Source organism: Arachis duranensis, chromosome 2 (assembly GCF_000817695.3).
Source record: "Arachis duranensis cultivar V14167 chromosome 2, aradu.V14167.gnm2.J7QH, whole genome shotgun sequence".
In the NCBI taxonomy this organism is placed as follows: Eukaryota; Viridiplantae; Streptophyta; class Magnoliopsida; order Fabales; family Fabaceae; genus Arachis; species Arachis duranensis.
In genome coordinates, this window is record NC_029773.3 from 24,457,818 (window position 1) to 24,476,960 (window position 19,143).

General features: G+C 32.3%; 1 protein-coding gene across 1 annotated transcript; it reads right to left on the bottom strand.

The window, feature by feature from the left end:
• Nucleotides 1-4,898: 4,898 nt before the first annotated feature.
• On the bottom strand, nucleotides 4,899-13,593 carry LOC107474061 (uncharacterized). Its single transcript, XM_016093644.3, has 15 exons — nucleotides 13,082-13,593; nucleotides 12,846-12,980; nucleotides 12,146-12,296; nucleotides 11,652-11,719; nucleotides 11,358-11,417; nucleotides 11,147-11,272; nucleotides 10,942-11,070; nucleotides 10,833-10,845; nucleotides 10,039-10,664; nucleotides 8,548-8,740; nucleotides 8,243-8,436; nucleotides 7,422-7,523; nucleotides 6,226-6,365; nucleotides 5,641-5,919; nucleotides 4,899-5,538 (listed from the first exon to the last, which is right to left on the bottom strand). Exons 1-15 carry the CDS (start codon nucleotides 13,280-13,282, stop codon nucleotides 5,274-5,276), a joined length of 2,682 nt encoding a protein of 893 aa, XP_015949130.1. The 5' UTR covers nucleotides 13,283-13,593; the 3' UTR covers nucleotides 4,899-5,273.
• Nucleotides 13,594-19,143: the final 5,550 nt, after the last annotated feature.

A 19,143-nucleotide genomic window follows, 5' to 3' on the forward strand; every position in this document is an offset into this window, starting at 1 on the left:
AAGGAGAAGGGAGGGTGAGGGGGATGGAGGGGATGGTGGTGGTGAAAGACGATTGTGACGGCAGAGAAGAATGGAGGATATAGGTGAAGGAGGAGGGAGCGACAGTTAAATTGTTAGGGTTAGGAATGGGGTTTGGAGATAAATAAAAATAAAAGGCAAGGGATATTTATGGAATTATGAACAAAAATTTCATAATTAGTCATTTTTTTCGAACAAAACTTATCTTATATGGGTATAACCTTAGTTTCTATTTTTCATGGTCAATTTTGTCAGTGTTTGAATCTTTCATGGTAAGTTTTGCCAGAAATACTTTTTATTTCAATCAAACATGCATATATAATCCATTTCATATCACAATTTCATAATATATATATATATATATAGTAACTTACCAATATACATACATACATATCATTACAACTCCTATTCCTCTTACAAATATAATAATAAAGGCGAGGGAAAACTATAACTGTACATACAATAACATAGAATACAATAAGATATTCGAAAGAAACTCTTTAAACTCTTCATTCGTCCTGAAAAGGAAAAATCTATAGAGGGTGCAAACATCGTCCTCGCTAGTTCTCAGTAGAGGATTTTTAAGAACTGTCGTAAGAAGATATTTCAAAGAACTGTTTTTTGATGCAATGATCATCGCTCGTCTTATGAATCTTTTTGAAAACAAACTATTAGTCATCCAAAAACCAAATATTTAAAAAAAACCATAAGTTAATTACCAAAATCCGGATTCATATTTTAAACTTATAGAAATTCCAATTAAACACAATATCTCGTAACTTTTCACTACATGTACCAAAGAAGTAATTTCATCAAACTTACCACTGACTCATCCAATCATGGTCCCAACCAAAAACAACCAAATCACAGTCTCCGGCCCAAAATAAAATCACATCACACTCCAATCATCATAAACTAAACCAACAATTATAATCACAAGTAATGCAATTTAAACACAATCAAGAGTAATTACATCACGTATAGCAACTAGTAGTTAAACAGAATTATTCACATAGGCAAACAAGTACAATTTGCACACCCAAAAATATCACATAGATGCATATGATGCATGATTGTCCTACTAGCTGTGATATCACATTGTCGGTTCAAAGTTGCCAACCCGACACATCCTTTCGGATGTAGCCTTTTTGCCACGTCAGGGATTCAGTGCCCTGCACACTATCGTTTCAAGGATATAGTGCTTGACACACTTGCATGCTCATTCTAAGGATATAGTGCCTGTCACACTCTTGCATCAGAGAAGGTTATGCGATTGGAATACTACCTCAGCCTTCACATTTGAACGTAAGGGGGATTAACCACCGTCCTTACACTGGCGCCGCAACCTCAACAAGTGGGATTCACCACTATCCTTGTCCGAGCCGCATAGCGACTTACCAAAATAATATATCATCATAATTCATCCCAAAGATATAGTTCCCTGTACACTATTGTTGTTGAGATATAATGCCCGGCAGGCCGGTACACTATCAACTTATCATAATCATCCTCATATCTCAAGTTCTTTCAAGCTCATAAACCATTTTTCAATTTAAATCTCTTTTACAAGACTCAAGAAAATCATTTATTTTAAATTTACTAAGTACTTTTCAAAACAGAATTTTTTCCTATTGAATCACACTCAAAACATAATTTCGTTCTTAGATAATTCAAACTCGAAATATAAACCTTTATTTGATAAATCAAATTCAAAATAATATAATTCTTTTCTTAACTAAATAAAATTCAAAACATAATTCATTTCTTTTCTTAATAAATCAAAATTAAATAATATAATTCTTAAATCCAAACTTTTCTAAATAACGTTTCAAACCAAAACTCCAATTTTGAAAAAAATTTCGACAGCATCTCCTCTAAAATTCGGACTATTGCCACCAATCAAGGGTCCCAACCAAACCATTTATCGAACTTTTTCCAACTGGTTCAAAACCCAGCCATTCCCAAATCTCAAATCATTTTCTAAAATCAAACCAATACTAATATCAAATCATTTCCAAATCTCAATTCATTTCCGAAACCAAATCATTTTCCAAATCTCAAAAATTAGATTTTCAAATCAATCTTTCATTCACTACCACAACGCCAACTCAATAATAAAAAATAGCCACAATCCAATCATCATCATAACGACCTTAAATCAATTACAAAACCCAACTAAACATCTTCAATCGATCAATAAACCAATCAAGCAAGCAATCACATTCATTCAAGGCAACTCAGTTCACTCTATAAGACTCACATAATCATCAAAAATATATTATTTGCATGAGTATCGATTTATAACAATTCTTGAAAATAAAATAACTGGACAAAAACTTTGTTTTCTCTCGCCCCTACCTGAATCATGACTCAACGTGACAAAAACTTTGTTTTCTCTCGGCCCGCAACATCGGTATCCATGACCTCGGCTTTATCCATTATCCGCAGCAACAACCGCAACTCCAATCACGTCATGCAATAACTAGAACTTGATCCTTTGTTGCCAAAACCTCATAAACATATACAAAAAGAGATTAAAAAAGTTTTCGAAGCAAAAGAAACTTACTGCACAAAAAAAAAACAAGAGCGGAGCAACCACACCTCCGATGATGACTGTCGGAGAGCGGAACGGGGACTAAGCTCCAGTGGGGGTGCTTACACCGAAGGCAAAGGCAACCACCAGCCACGGCGCCAGCAGGGAACGGCCCTGCGCGGCGGTGCACAACTCGATCGCAGTTCAGCAGTGGCGAGGAACGGCGACGGCATGAACGGCGATGAAGGTGGCTGACTCCAATGACGGTGATAGGCAGAGGCGGAGCCACATATAGCAAAAGGGGGGTAATGGCCCCTCCCAAACCTTAAATTTTCTTTATAAATTGTGTATAAATTTTACTTTAGCCTCCCTTAAAAATTTTATTTTACTCTTTTTCTATTACAAGATTAATTTTTGGCCCCTCCCTAAACTTCAACCTAGCTTCGCCCCTGGTGATAGGTCGCGATAAGGACGACGATGGCGACGACGGCTTCCCTCGGCGGCGAGCTCGCAGCAGATGTGACGCCTCTCCCTCTCTTTGGCTGGTTCTCCCTCAGTGTTGCGCTCTTACTCTCCTGACGCTCTTGACGACGACGGCAACCCTCCGACACGACGATGACAAAGCGAACAACTTCCCTCTCTCTCCTAGCACTCGTCCCTCTCTCCCTCATTGTTGGCGACGACGACGGCGACTTGGAGGCAAGACAGCGCGACGGCGAGCTGGACACGGATGGGTGTGACGGGGTGCGGTGGCGGCAGGGCTCCTTTCTCTTCTCTTCTCCCTCACTTCTCAGGCACTCTCTCTCTCTCTCTCTCTCTCTCTTCTAGGGCTGTTCAAATTTAAACCAATCCAAATTAAACCGTTCATCCAATCCAATCCAAACCGAAAATTGATTAAAACCGCACTAATTCAGATTTGATTGGATTCTATTTTTTGCAAACCGTTGGATCCGATCGAATTTCAAATATACTTTTCATAACCAATCCGATCCAATCCAAACAGCACAATGTACTATAATATTATTATTTTATTATTTTTACAATTATACTTATAACATGTTCAATTTGTTATACATTTTTATATTATTCATGTATTATTATTATATAATAAATATTTTATGTATATTATTTATTTATTTATTTTAACTAACCTATAATTTTATTTCTATTGTTATGTTATCGTTGGCTTTTTAAGATATTGTTGAGATCTATTATGTCATTGTTGATTATTTAAACTTTGATATTGAGACTTGTTATATGTATTTTATTTTTTTAATTTACAAAATTACAAATCTAATCCAACCCAAACCACACCGTAAATAAAATTAGTATTCGAATCAGATAAATTTTTAACTCATATTTGATCCAAACCACACTATAAACACTCCTATTCTTTTCTGTTTTGTGGTGAGTGTGGGAATGGGGTGGGTGGGGGCTGGAAAAAGGGTGAGGGCTAAAGGTTTGGAAAAAAATTAGAGTTTTGTTTTGGAAACAAGGGCTAGTGCTATTGTAGATATTTAAAAAAAAAATAAAGGTAAAATAGTAACTAGAAACAAATTTTAATCTAACAAAATTATCTTTAAAAAAATACTATTTATTCATTAATTTTCAAAAATCTAAAATCTTACAATAACACCACTGAATATTAGTTCTAAAAGTGATTATTCTTTTGGATTGGAGGAAATAAATTATATTTTCGCAAAATAAATATACTTTATGTTAAAGATCACCTTTTATCCTCAATAAGAATAAGAATGCGCTGGTAGAGGGCAGTTAAATTAGAGTAAAGTATCATTTTTGTCCCCAACATTTGGGGTAAGTCCTATTTATGTCCCTAACGTTTAAATCGTCCTATTTGTATCTCTAACATTTATAAAAGTGATTCAATGTTATCATACTATCAATTATACTAATAAATCAGATTATATTTTTCAATTATTCTCACTTGGATGAATTAGGTCTCACTTGTGTCCGATTTTAATATTATACACACTCTTTGTGTTTAGATTCAATTATATCCTTAGAAAAGTGAATTATGTAAATGTTATAAGAATTAGTTTCAACTTTTGATGAGCTATTTTTCGGAGTGGATCATCGATTCTATCACAAATATTTATATTCTAACTTCAAGAAGAGATTTTTAAAACTCAAACTAAAGTATTCATGATGTGTAATTAACGGCAGAATAACATTGAATCATTTTTACAAACGTTAGGGATACAAATAGGACGATTTAAACGTTAAGGACACAAATAAGATTTATCCCGAACGTTAGGGACAAAAACGATACTTTACTCTAAATTATATATCTTAACATTGAAAACTAAAAGGAAATCAGAAGTTAGCATTACTCCAACAAAATTTTTTGCCTCAATATATTATTCACCTTTCAGCGTACAAAGTTTTAGGACTCCTTTCTGTAATTTGAATATTACAAGCACTTAAGTATTAAATTTCAAACAAAATTGGTATCTTCCCGCTAACAATCACCAACACACACTTTCTTTTCAAGAAGATTAACCTGCATCATTTCTGCTTCAACTCCTAAAGATTGAGCAGGAAGTGGAAAGCGTACTTAGTGACAACCAATGCGGGTCGAATGGCATGCTCCATGCTGACTTAGACTACAAGAAAAGCAATCCCTTGAGCTCTTTAATGTGAAGTAGGGGCCCATGCATGTCTCAATTCGTTAACGCAGTATCAAAGAAAGCCGAAGTTAAATTTATCTCTTCCTCTTCCTCCCTTTTCCCAGTTGTCCAGATTTGAAAGCATGTTCTTGTTCTTGAAGGAATGCCTTAGCTCTACCATACTTCTCAGTTCTTTCTTTTTCTTGTAAAGACCTTTCTTTATCCTTCACCTCAAGCAAGAAATAATTGTCTTTACGCAATTCACGAGCAGCTCCTTTTGCTTCACGCTTCAACTGTCTCTTCAACTTTCTCATTTCGGCTCGTTCACGGTCTGGATCATAATCTCTACCCTTGACGTAACTGCAGAATAAATATGTAGTGTTTAATTCGAGTTCCCTGTATATCCTACAGGCAAACAAACCAAATCAACATTTTGAATGTGCGAAAAGAAGGTCAACTTACTTCTCCTCAAACTTGGGATTCAATAATTTGATTGGTACTGGCTTTTGTTTTCGCATTTGAAGTGGTCTCCTCAAAGTGTGATGTTTATCTATGTTCGCCTTAATTAGCTCAGTCACATCTTTAATTTTCTCTCTTAATGCATTTGGCATATTTTTCTGTTCTGATATCTCAAATAGAATCCTCAAAATTGGTAAAAATATTTCAGGAAATGAGCTTAAGCCTTCATACACTTCGACATATCCTTGTAGAGTTTCGACAACAGCAACTAACACATTAGCCCTGTAATCATTGAAAACCAAATTAGCAAAGGATAAATGAAGATACACACCAGGACTACAACCAAAACTCAAGACTATATATAGCCACTAAGTGTAAACACAGAGATATAACTGGCAACTTTTAGGAAGATCGATATGATTGCATTATCTTCATAAAAAAATTCCCAACTCCTCTACAGGCTTTGCCCCCAAAACAACCTTGATAAGGAATAAAGAACCCTTTCAAGTCAAGAGTGGGACTCGGTATTAAAAAGATATATCTTGATAACAATGTGCATCTTATTGAGTGTGAAAAATTATTGATTACCTGAAATTATCAGAAGAATAAATAGAAGAGTCCTCCGGCATGTCCATTATCTGGAAAAAGTTCAGAGGACTAATCTCATTTACAGTTTCACATATGCACAACACAGGCTTGAGAGCTTTCAGTTCCATAGGTTGATATGCCTAGCATAAAACAAATAGCATGCTTACTTCAATGTCCAACCAGGAAAATGTAGCACCAACATGGCAACATAACGCATATAGCACTACATAGCCGATAATGTACACCAAAAATCAGGATCTAATGGATCTACTACTGCACAAACCTCAAGCCTATATATGAAGTCTTCTTGCATGATAAGCAATACACTCAATTGATCAGTAGCACGAATGCAAGATCAATATAGATATCTGTTAACTTAACGTTGGGACAGCTTGCACTGAAATATCCACTGAATGTTTAAGTATAGTGCATCAACATTCTTACTTTTGTAAACAACATTAAAAGAGTATCAAACATGAAAATGCGTATTAACCCAATAATCTGAAACACATCCTATGAAAGCAACTCTTTAGTTTAGAACAATGTGAATTTTGGATCATTGATTTACCTTATTTTAGTCAAGGAAAAAATTGTGAAAATTTTCAAGAGCAAGATTCTTGCTGAAAAATTGTCTGGGGGTAGAATAATCAGCATCTAACTCTGTAAGGGATTTGAACTTAGTCAATCATGGATTTACATTATAATTAAGATCAGATCTCTTCATTTTTTTAGAGGATTTGATTGAAATTTAAATGCTTTGGTGTGTTATAAATGCAAACTTTCGTTTTTTGGTTATCATAACGCTGTTATTTAACTCCTCCCAAGTTCATATCATGTAGCAGTAGCATATGTTCTGGTAAAAACATGTCTAGAAATTAATTATATATGTATAGTTTCCATGCATGATTTAGGGGAGCACTAATCAAAAGTACAAGAAATTACAGAATTTTTCTCTAAACAAAACAATAGTTTTATACTTGGAATTACCAGAAAATAGTTTTCATAAAGCTAACACAAGTTTTTTCGATAAAAAAGCAAACACAAATTAATAGGCCAGATGTATAGGAAATATCTTTCTTTCCATGTCCCTGCTCCTTTTTCTTTTCCCTCCTAATGGTTTCTATTTAGTGAAATTTCCATTACAGATATAGCCAAACCGAAAGGAAACTTCTTCATTATCCATTAAGAAGTCATACCTGTGAATCTGTATGCGAAATATTACTCTCAGCCGCTGCAATCAGCGCATCTTGGAGGAACATTATTGCTTCAGGACAAAACTTTCTCGACTGTCTAAATACCTATATTCACGGTAAGCATATTATAAGCAAGCTGCAAATGCAATCATCCAAAAACAGAGAAACTTGACATAAAGAAGTGCAATATATCATGCTTGCAACAATAGATGTCCAAAGCAAAGTTTCTAAATCATAACACATGCTAGCTAAATATGAAATTTTCTCATCTCATGGTGCATAGGATGAGACATGGCAGAGGTAGGTTGAAAGAAATTGGTATTAATAGTGATAATGGTATAGAACTCTAGCGGACAAGTCCTGACTAGAATGATGCAGTCAAAGAGAAACTGCAGAATCAGACAAGTTTGGTATATTTGCTGACTACTTGGCAAAATCTAGGACTTTGGAGTATGTCCTACTGACTAGTTTTGATGGTTTTGGGCAAAAGAAGAAAGATAAACAAACCAGTGGCGCATTGGGGATATCTGCCAATATATTTGTATATATCTCAGCACATGATTCTTAATAAGGGTTTTGCTGTCATGTAAGTTAAGTGATTAAAAAAAATTACCAAGAAAAGAAATTATTAAAAAAATTATCCCTTATGACAGTTTTTTCCTTTTGTTAGCTCATCATCATCATCATCATCATCATCATCATCATCATTAAGACACATCAAGTTGTCAACATTGCAACAAAACAACTTTTATGATACCAATCAAGCATAGAATAAACTGCATGCCTTAAGTTAGTGTATAGAAATATCCCAAGCATATACTTACACAGAGAAGCATTGAGCATAAGAAAGAGCCAATGGCAATATCCCGACCAGATACTATCCGGCAACGCATGAGATACTCGCACATCAATAGAATCGCAGGGGTCATAACTGGATGCCTGAAGTCAGAGCATGGAAATATCATGGACCACAATCGTAAGAGAAATAATGTCTTTGTAGAAGGCCAACTGCTGCTTTCTGCAACAAGAATGGTACTCTTCAAACCGTGTAAAACAGGCATACAACTGTATAGCTCCCGATAAAGGGTAATGGAGAAAATGAACTTATTAAACTGAATTTCATTCTTACCTGGATTCTTGATACTCTCAACAAACTGCTTTCTAATACTCTCTATTCTGCGACGAGCACATATTGCAGCAAAGTATGGTATCTCCATACTCATCTCTATCAATGGTTTCCCTAGCATATTGAGTAACCCAACATTCAAAGGTTTCTTGGTTGCCATAACAGCAAAATACTGCAATAATACCCCATAAAATACCTGAAAAGGGAAGACCTAGGATTATTTCCAACTATATAGTTTGACAAATAATAATCATGAAGCACAACTCTTGACAAATGATATAGATGAAGTTGCAACCTATCACCAAAACAAAAGGAGTATCTGTCAGGGAAATGTTGCCATAATTTTATTTCCCATACTTATGCAAACTAACTTGAGCAAACATCTTTGATGCAGCAGTTAAAAGGAGGGAAAAGTTAGTTATTTTCCAAGCTAGATAATTATTTATTTATCGGATAAAAGAAGAATTTCAATAAGACGAGTAGAAGGATAATAAAAAATTGGAGATAAGAGTTCCCCTATGAAACGCAAAACATGTAAGGTTGGACAAGAGTTCCCCTGTGTAATGCCAATACACTTTTGTAACCGTGAGTTCTCTTTTAATCTTTTTAATTTATTTTTCATATCCACAGATATATATTGCCATAGTTATTAAATCTGACCGGGTTGGAGATGAACCAACTGGGTTGAGCACAAGCGAACCAGTTTGTAAACTGAACTGTGTACGTGTAAGCCTTCAAAAACAATTCCAAAATGGCTAGTTTGAGGAATCAAATCTGGTACCTTCATGTTATTCTCCTTTCACATGGTCCTCAACTAGTGAGCTATAGTTGAGTTTGTATTTATCGTGTCATATATATGTATATCTTCCATTTATTTAGTCTCATATTATATACTTTATAATAATTTTAATATTTTATTTTAATAAATTATATTAATGCCTAATAAACTTAGTGTTTAATTAAATAAATCAAATTAATGCCTAAACTATACTAATCTATATTGAATGCAGCATATCCAATCCCAATGCAGTTTGAACCTGGACCAGCATAATTTACAGACAAAGGCACAACCATATCCCCTAGGGAAACAGTGTCGCAACAATCTCAATAGCAATTAATGCATACCATGGTATTTTCTCAAACTTGGTTAATAGCTTTCAAAAACAAAATTAAATTATTGCATGATATAACACATGGAGAGGGATATGATGTAAAACACTATGTATCAAACTATATTAGCTAGATAATTTTACTTTTATCAAAGCATTAGTTTGATTCAAACTGATGATTAAGGATTCCTACAATAATGCAAGAGTATATATGTCCAGTCTAGGCAGTAACTACCAGCAAAAGCATAACATAAATGTAGTAACATATCAGCTACATTTAGCCAATAAAGTTTCAGAGACAACATCATCAGTGGAACATCACATGTATAAATGCAAAGATATTATCTAGAACTAAAGAGTTGATCAAAGTGAAGGAATTTCATACTTGCATTTTCTTGCGATTTTCCACTGCAAGTGTGATTGGATTGCTTTTCCGAATCCGGTTGATTACTAGGATGGTATCAGAAATAGAGCAATTATCCAGCAGGGAATATAATTCTTCAATGTTCTTGGGGGCTTCAATTATATAAGGTATGTCCAACTCTTTCGACTGTTTTCCTCCAACATCTATTTTTTTGGCTTGTAAAGGATCCTTCATGTCTTTCTTTGAACTCGTACCCACAAAATTTTTCCCATCAACTTCTTCTGAAGTTCTTTCTTTGCTTTCTTCCTCATTATCTTCATCTTCCAGATCTATTCCAATATTATCATCATCACTTTGCTCCCAATCTTTTAAAGAAAGATCCTTCTCATGATCATCAAGATCCTCATCAGCACCTTCTGAGCTTCCTAAGTCATCGGAATATTCACCATCACTCTTTTCACTGTCAGAATCTTCCTCGTCTTTTCTTTCAAGAATCTCATCAATCCAACCCTTCTTAGCCATAGTTTCTTCATTTGGAGAGAAGGAATCACCAAGATCATCACCAGATAGAGATCTTGGATTCTGTTTAGATGCCTTTTCTGAATCTTCATTGTCTTCATCACTTGAATCTTCAGAAGCCAAAGGGACTCACATTAGTTTTGTATCAAAACTGAGGATGAACACTAGCCCATTAGTTAATTATCCGAAGCCAAGCCTAGCTTCTCAATTAGGTATGGCATGCTTCTAGGTCTGACATGAACTCAAAAATACCACACAAAATTCATGATTGATATTTATAAATTCAGTTATACAACCAAGGACAAATCTCTGTTTTCTTGAACAATTACATAAAAACTCCTTATATCATGTAAGCAATTTTATCCAAAGCACAATAACAAATACTTAAAAGTCAAGTAATTGTACCTCCATTTCCTCTAAATGTTCTCTTTCTTCTTGAGCTATCTCTTCTGGTGTCTTTATCCTATTTGAAGGACGAGCACGCATCTCCAGTCCCATTTGTTTGACAAGTATGTCATACTCATCTGGTTTTTCCTGCCACAAAGGAAAAGAAGTTAAAATAAGAGATAGTTACTAAGACCTAAACAAGACTCTCCTGTGTTAAAAGTACCTGCTCAGAATAATTATTCGGTTTCGTTAGAGAAACTAATGCTTGAGATTGAGACAAAGAAGTGAACTTCCTATCTAATTCGTCAAGCAATTCTTCTTTTTCTTCCTTTTCTTTCGCTTTTTCAGCCTGCAAAACATTAAAGAGTGAAAGAATAAGTGTACATATATATTAGGAAAACAAACACAAGAGGCTGAATAAAAAAATCCCACACCTTAAAATATTTGCTTTTTGCAATAATTTCCTTCATAACCTCCGCATGACTTTTCTTCTTCTGCAGAAGATGTCACCATTAACAAACAATTTCATAATATAGTGATAATGGTAAAGAAGTTGGCGAGGAATAGAAATGAAAATCACAATGACTAATGTCAGATCATTAAGTTGATACATTCTCCTTTTGTATACATCAACCAGTACAACAATATAGAATAATATAGAAATAAAAGAAAGAGAAAAGAGGGGGGGTGTTCAAATATACTTATATTTATATTACAAGGCATCTTACATTTGCTTCACCTTCAGCCACACTTGTCTCCGTTGGAATCTGCATATGCAGCCCCGAAGCTGATTTTCCTTTCAAAACAATATACAACATGACCACCGCAAGATGATGAAATAACATATAATAAAGAATATTTGATAAATTAATTACATAGCAGAAAGCTGTGATGATGGTAGTACAAAAAGTCACAACTTCAGCAAAAGAATTCAATAGGATTGAAGTAGCCAAAGATATGAAAAATAACATAATAGGAAGCTAGAAGTTAATATGCAGGAATTACATTGATGAAAGGTATCAAAATAGTAATACGGCCATCATCAGACACACAATAATATACATACACTTAACCTATTATCATGCAAAACAAAGTCATCTTAAGAAACCAAATCAAATGCAAGAGAGCAAATAGAGCACAAACCCCGCTGCTTGCCATTATCAACATCCAAATAATTATAAGGTAAAAGATTCTTTGCTAAAACTATGTAAATGCTACATACTTTTAGTTTCATAAGCTTCGTCACCATCATCGTCTGGAAGCATTTCATCCTCAAAATCATCTCTTCCCAAACCCAAAGCATTAGGTTCATCAAAATCATCCTCTTCATCCGACAGGTGATACTTGCTTTTCTTGCTTAGTTTCATGTTCAACTATGAAGATCCAAAGAACATGAATGAAGAAGCGTTAGAAAAGGAATGCTAGAGAACAGCAACACATTCAAGTTATAAGAAGATAACTTTACAAACTTCTAACTTATTTATAACATCCATATTCATAATTCATATGTCACAGAAACAAAGCTACAACCTTGGACATAAGTAGAAGTATACTGCCAATTTGCAAGAAACTGAATCATTTACTTGGCAACAAAACTTTCTTGCATTTCAACAATCTGATCAATCTAGCTGTTTAAACATGTGATACTAGGATAAATTACACCGAATTCCCCTAAAATTAGGCAATAGTTGCCTCCATTATAAATCTATAACCTAACTAACTACCCTTGAAAATTAACAATCACATTCGAACTTATAGATATCCCTCCCTGAATATGTAATGTACCATTGAACTCCACTGTAAATATGATACTGCCCTGCCCTCCAGGGAATGTGTAATATTAACAAAAATGAAATCAGCATGGCCTACCCAAATATTTACAGAACAAAAAAAGGTAAGGCAAGAAAAAAAATTAAAAAAACCTGGCGTTCTCGCTGGGTTCTCAAGATAGCCTTGCCAAACTCATCAAGTGCTTCATCTCCCTCACCAATTCGCTTATCCTCAAACACCGAAGACTTAGTGCTCTGCTCGTACTCCTTCAGCAGTGTCTTCTTCCTCTGTAGAACCACCCAGCACCCAAAACAAACCGTCTTAACTAAACATATATATATATAGTACAATAATACTGAAAACTATTCGCAATCGGATAAAAAAGAACCTTCTCGATGGCGAGAGAGCGAGCGAGGCCGATGCGGCGGGTGTCCCCCTTGCGCTTCTGTCCAAGGACGTCAAACTTCCTTCGAGACCAGATGGACTCGAAAGGGTTGTTGGCGCCCTTAGAAGATGCTTTCAATTTCATGGCTACGGCATCAGGACCGGATTTCTTGTTGCTCTTCTTGTTCTTCTTGGTCTTCCCCATGGTATGGCGATAGAGAACAGTGTCAGAGGGTTAGGGAAGTAAAAAGAACAGTGTCCCCCTTGGCCTTTTGTTTGTGTTCGTTTGTTGTGTTGCACTTGCACACTTGCACAGCGGGAAGGAGACGCAGGGTTTAGGGTTTCTGAATAAGTGGATTCTACGGTACAAATTGATACAATTTCTATGAATTAGCCAAGGCTTTAGTAAGGGCACATGATAAACTAAGGTTTTAAATTTTTTTTATTTAATAGATACAAAATAAATGTATTTAAAATTTATGTATTGATTGGTTTGAGTATTTTTATTTTTATTTTCATTTTTATTTTTATTTTCATTGAAAATAAAAATAAGGTATGAAAATATGATTGATTGAGCATTTCAAAACAATGGAACAAAGTTGAAAATGTATTTTTTTTTTTTTTAGAAATTTTAGTTAATACTTTTAAAAACATTTTCACTCCAAAATACAAGATTGAGTCTCGGGTTTGACATTTAAATTTTTCCAACTTTTTTTTTATGCGTTGATTTTTTTTTCTCCTCCCTCTTCTTCTATCAATTTCATGCACGGATTCTTTTTCCCCTTCTTTTACCATTAGTTTTTTAACATGCTAAATTCTCAGTTTTTTTGCCACCAAAAATATTGTTATCAAGGTTTTCATTTTCTAACCAGCTTACATAAACCAAAGTTGCAAGAATCGAACCGGTCATTAAACCGGTCAAATAACTGGTTCAATAGTCCAACCGAAGTCGAACTGTGGTCGAACCGGTTTAATAAAATATACAATAAAAAATAAAAATATAAAAAATTCAATATACCAATTTCAAATATTCAAATTTAATATTTTTTAACTAATACAATTCAAAATTTTACCATTTTATATAATACCTTGTTCATATTTAATCATTAAAAATTCACAAAATAAAAATTCTAATTAATTTCTAAATTCTAATAAAATAATCAGCAACAATACTCATCACATCAGAAACGAAAATTTAAAATAAAAAATTTCAACAATAACTTCTAATAATCAAGTAATCATCAACAAAATAAGTAAAAATTAACAAAAATAGAAAAAACAGCAACTCCAAATCAGAATCAAATTCCAGCAACTCAGAATCATTCAAAATAACAAAATAAACAACATATGAAAGAGCAAAAGCTAACTTGCAACACATAATATTCCATGAAAGTTGTTTACAAAGTCAAAATGCTGGAGCCTTAAAATGCAGATTTATTGTGCTTCATAACAAGAAGGAACACAAATAAAATTTAATCTCAGTCAATCACAAGTTCAACAAATTTAAGAAGCAACAATTTCAATCGTTGTGTATCACTCAAATATCTAAAAAACTTGCAAAAACACTCTCAAAATAAAAAATTTAGATCAATAGTACAAAATTAACTACGAAATTTGACAAAAATCAATAATAATTAGCTCAACAAAAATAACAATCAACAATTCTTACTGTTAATAACAATCAAAGAAATTAACTCAGAAAAACAAGAATAATCAAAGAAATTAACTCAGAAATTAACTCAAGGAGGAGGGCTGGAGCGTGGCAGAAATAACCAAAATAACGATACAAGATGCGACGCCACATAGCAATTTACCAAAATAACCAGTAAAACAGATTGGATTTATAACTCAATCACAGCAGAATTAATTCAACATCAACTGACTGAATTCAAATAAAACTTCAGAAAATTAATTTCTCAGAAACTCAGCAGAATCATCAATAATACATCATATGTATATTCAGAACAAAAAGAAGAAAATAATATAATACAATTACAACAAATTGAACATTATTGAAGAGGATAAAGGGGAGGTTTTTACGTTATCTGGATTGGCAGCAAAGGGGGGAGCAGAGAAGGGGCCACAACCAAAAATGGCGAGGAGGGGAGAAGCAGAAACGACGCGCGGCAAGGAGAGAAGAATCTGCGACAACCAACGGTGAAGAGCAGAGAAGCAGCGAAAGAGAGAGCTCGGACAGAGAAACCGCGACGCCAACAACAGCCCCGAACCGACCTTAGCTTCTGGCGACGCGAGGAGAAGAGCAGAACGAAAAAAAGGGGAAATGGTGATGGTGGCTCTGATAGGGTTTAGGAGAATCTATGTAGGGTTGGTGAGGGCGTGTTTGAGAGAGAAGGAAAAGGGGTGGACGTTTGTTTTCTCTAGAATCAAAACGGCGCCATTTTGATTGTTGAATCAGCGAACCGGAACTTAAAAAACCCTGGCCGGTTCGTTTGGTTTATCGGTTAACCACCGATTCAACCGGTTTTTTATAGAGCAATTTTAGAAATCAATCAGACCGGTCAAATAATCGATTTCTGATTAACCTAGTCGAATCGGCTGATTCGGTCCAATTTTCAGAACCTTGACATAAACATCTTTTTAAATAGTGAAGATAAAATTTTTAATATGGTCAAATTTTTTTAAATATAATTAATTTCAATAAAAAATAACATGATTTTCTAATATAGGTATAAAATTAATAAGACGAGATCTTCTAAATTCAACTAAAAAAAGTCCAAGTACAACAAACGATGCTAAAAAAACCAATAAAATTATGGTAAATTTAGTTCTGAAATTTAGAATTGAATAAGTGTATTTGTTGAAATTTTTTGTTTAGTATCGAGTAGTTGAGTATGCACTAACTGAATTAAAAGAATTTTAATGAATAATAGATTAATTACTAGTCTTTTCTAATTTTATTTTTTAATGATAGATTCATACGAATAGAATTAATTATTTTAAGATAGTAATTTATTTCATGTTTGATATTATATAAAAATAAATGATTAACTTAATAAAAAAAATTAAATAACTAAAATTGTACATTTAATACAAGTATAATTTTATATGTTAAAATATTGAAAAATACATTTTAAAAATAGACCAACTAAATATATTTTTATTATTTTCAATGTTTTAGAAATAAATCATCTTTCACAAACCAATCACGTTTTATTAAATGTGAAAAAGTCGAAAATAAAAATCATTTTCAAAACATAAAAAAGCTAAAAGCAAAAATAGAAAAAATTCTCGCAAACCAATCTTTATGCTTTCGATAAAAACCTTTTTGATTGTAATATTAATATGTGTCTTTAGAGTATAAAATAGATAAATCCATTAACCAATTATAAGACCATTACAACTAGGTATCTTTTAAACTATTTTTTTAGTTAGTTTTTTTATTATATTAATTTAAAAAAATAAAATAAACACATTTAAATAGATTTAGTGTTTTTTTTTAATTTAAAATATAAATTTAAAAAACAATTTAAATAATACTAAAATTCAAAAATTTAATTTTAAATATTTAAAATTATTTTAAACTTTTAAATACTAACACATTCTAAAAAGAACTCTTAAAATCCTTAAACACACATCAATCCTAAAACAACAAAACACATGAGAGAAATCTTTGTCGTCGAGTTTCTCATCCTTGTGCCCTCCTCCTCAGGCTGCACTCATCCTCTTAGCCACATCTTCTTCTGCGTCGTGTTCCTTCTCGTCACTGCTTCCTCCTCTATATTGCGCTCATCATCTTAGTTGCCGCTTCTTCCTCTGCACCGTGCACTCATCCTCTTCGGCACATCCTCTTCCGCGTCGTGCTCCTTTTCGTCGTTACTTCCTCTATGTTGCACCCATCATCTTAGTTGCCACTTCTTTCTCTGCACCGCGTTCATCATCTTCGTCGTTGCGCTCCTCCTCTATGCCGCATTTCTCTCCGTCGCCTCTTCCTGCGCACTGAAAATACGTATCAATTATTTGGATGTGTTTATTTTGATAAAAAATTTTCTGCACTATTTTATTTGATTTGGAATTTGTTACCTCCACATTCTCGGAATATTATAGTGCTTGGTCTCTCCTCTTTTTTCTTTTTGTTTAATAAAAGGTTCAATCTTTTTAATTTGCGCATAATATTGAATGTGTCTATGTTCTTTTATTTTCCTTTTTTTGGATGTGTTTGTGTTAATATTTTTTTTTTTGCATGCCTTTGTTTAATTTGGAGTTTGTAATGTTATTGTAATTTGAATGTGTCAATATTTAATTTTGAAGTATTTATATTATTCATTTAATTTTGGGCTTATTTATGATCAAAATTTTATTTTTAACCTTATAATGTGAACAATAAACTTTAAATTGCAAAGATAAAAAATTTATTATCCAAAATTTATTTTTTTGTCTTTTTCTTTTGAATGTATAAAAATTAGTTCTTTGTCTTTTTCTTTGGATGTATATACTGATGTCTCAATTAATTATTTATTGTGTAATTTTATAAATTTGGTGTATAAAAAAATTATTTTTATATGAGTTTTGAATGTGTTAATAAAATATTTAACATGTACTTTTATAATTTTGGATATGTATTTAAATTTAATTTTTTCATGTATTTAATATACAGTATAGAACTACAATCTATTTCTATTCTATCTATTATATTATATAAAAATCAGGTTTCTGCATTTAATGATGGAACTGACGTGGCATACTTCTGAGAGTGTTTCTCGATTTATTTCTTGTAACTCATTAAATACAAGTTATTACGATAAACTAACTATATCATTTAATTGATTTGATTAGATATTTAAATATCATATAATTTATTATAATTTATATCAATTTGATTTGGTAGTATTTCCTAATTTATTTATTTTAATATTTTGTTAGTATTTTTTAATTATTTCTTTTAATTTATTAAACCAAATTTATTGTGTGTACTAATTAATTAATTTGATTAATTTATTAGTCATTAAAATAATAAATATATGAATAAAATAAGCAACTGAGATATTTTTAACTACTAATTAAATCAAATCATATATATTGAGCAAAATTCAAATCATATGCATTAAGGACTAAATTAAAATAAGATAATTTCTTACTTATTCAAGTTGAGTGAATAAATACAAATTAATTTAGTTAGATAATCATAGTTATTTGGTCTACTATATATAAATGGCCACACAAAATTATAAGAATCGTGATTTTTATCACTCTTGCTATTTCAACTCTTCTTTTCTATTTATTTTTTTTCTTTATGTATAATTTTTTTAATGTATAAATGGACTAAAAATGAGAAAGTACGGATGAGTGTTTTATTAATTGTTTGTTTGATTAATATATCTCAATTTAGACATTCTACTACTGTGGATGGAAGTTGACCTATAACAATTCAAAGTGTCCAATGTATTTTTTATAAGTACTAGATAGAAGAATATTTGTTAAAATGAATATACCCATTGTAATTATTTTTTTTAATTGTTATATTTTTATGTCAGTCGTATAAATTTTTTAAAAGCACAAGATAATAAAATAGGTTAACTTTAATATCATTAGAAGCTAAATTTAATGGTTCAAATAAGCACCACTAATTATGTTAAAAAAAGTAATTTTGTAATAATAATGTGATTTACATATTAATTTTTTTCGAATAAATTCATTTCAAAATGTAGAAATTAGACTCAATTACGCTAAAATTTTAAAGGTAATATAGAATTTGACAACAAAATTAACATTAATTAAGGAAATAAATTTATTTATGGCTATTTTCTAATTATAAATAATAACAAGACTTATGAAAAAATATTAATGTCATCATTCTTATTAATTAAATCATAATATTAGGTAGTTGATAGTTTCATAGGCGTAAATTATTAAGTAATTACGTAAAAATTAGCAACGAACAAGCAATAAGGATTTAGAAAAAATCTATTATATAATACCAATTTCATAATTAAAATATGTCACATATCATATTCTCATATATTCTATTTATTATCTATTCTATTATATAAAAATCAGGTTTTTGCACTTAATGATGAAGTTGACGTGACATGTTTTTTAGAGTGTTTA

Bases quoted from the DNA above. Each gene is read 5' to 3' on its own strand.
- LOC107474061 (XM_016093644.3), bottom strand. From the start codon at position 13,282: ATGGGGAAGACCAAGAAGAACAAGAAGAGCAACAAGAAATCCGGTCCT. The intron at 12,297-12,845 runs GTTTTTTTAATT...GGATCTTCATAG, and splicing joins GAACCCAGCGAGAACGCCAG to TTGAACATGAAACTAAGCAA. The intron at 5,539-5,640 runs GTAAGTTGACCT...TTTATTCTGCAG, and splicing joins AATCCCAAGTTTGAGGAGAA to TTACGTCAAGGGTAGAGATT.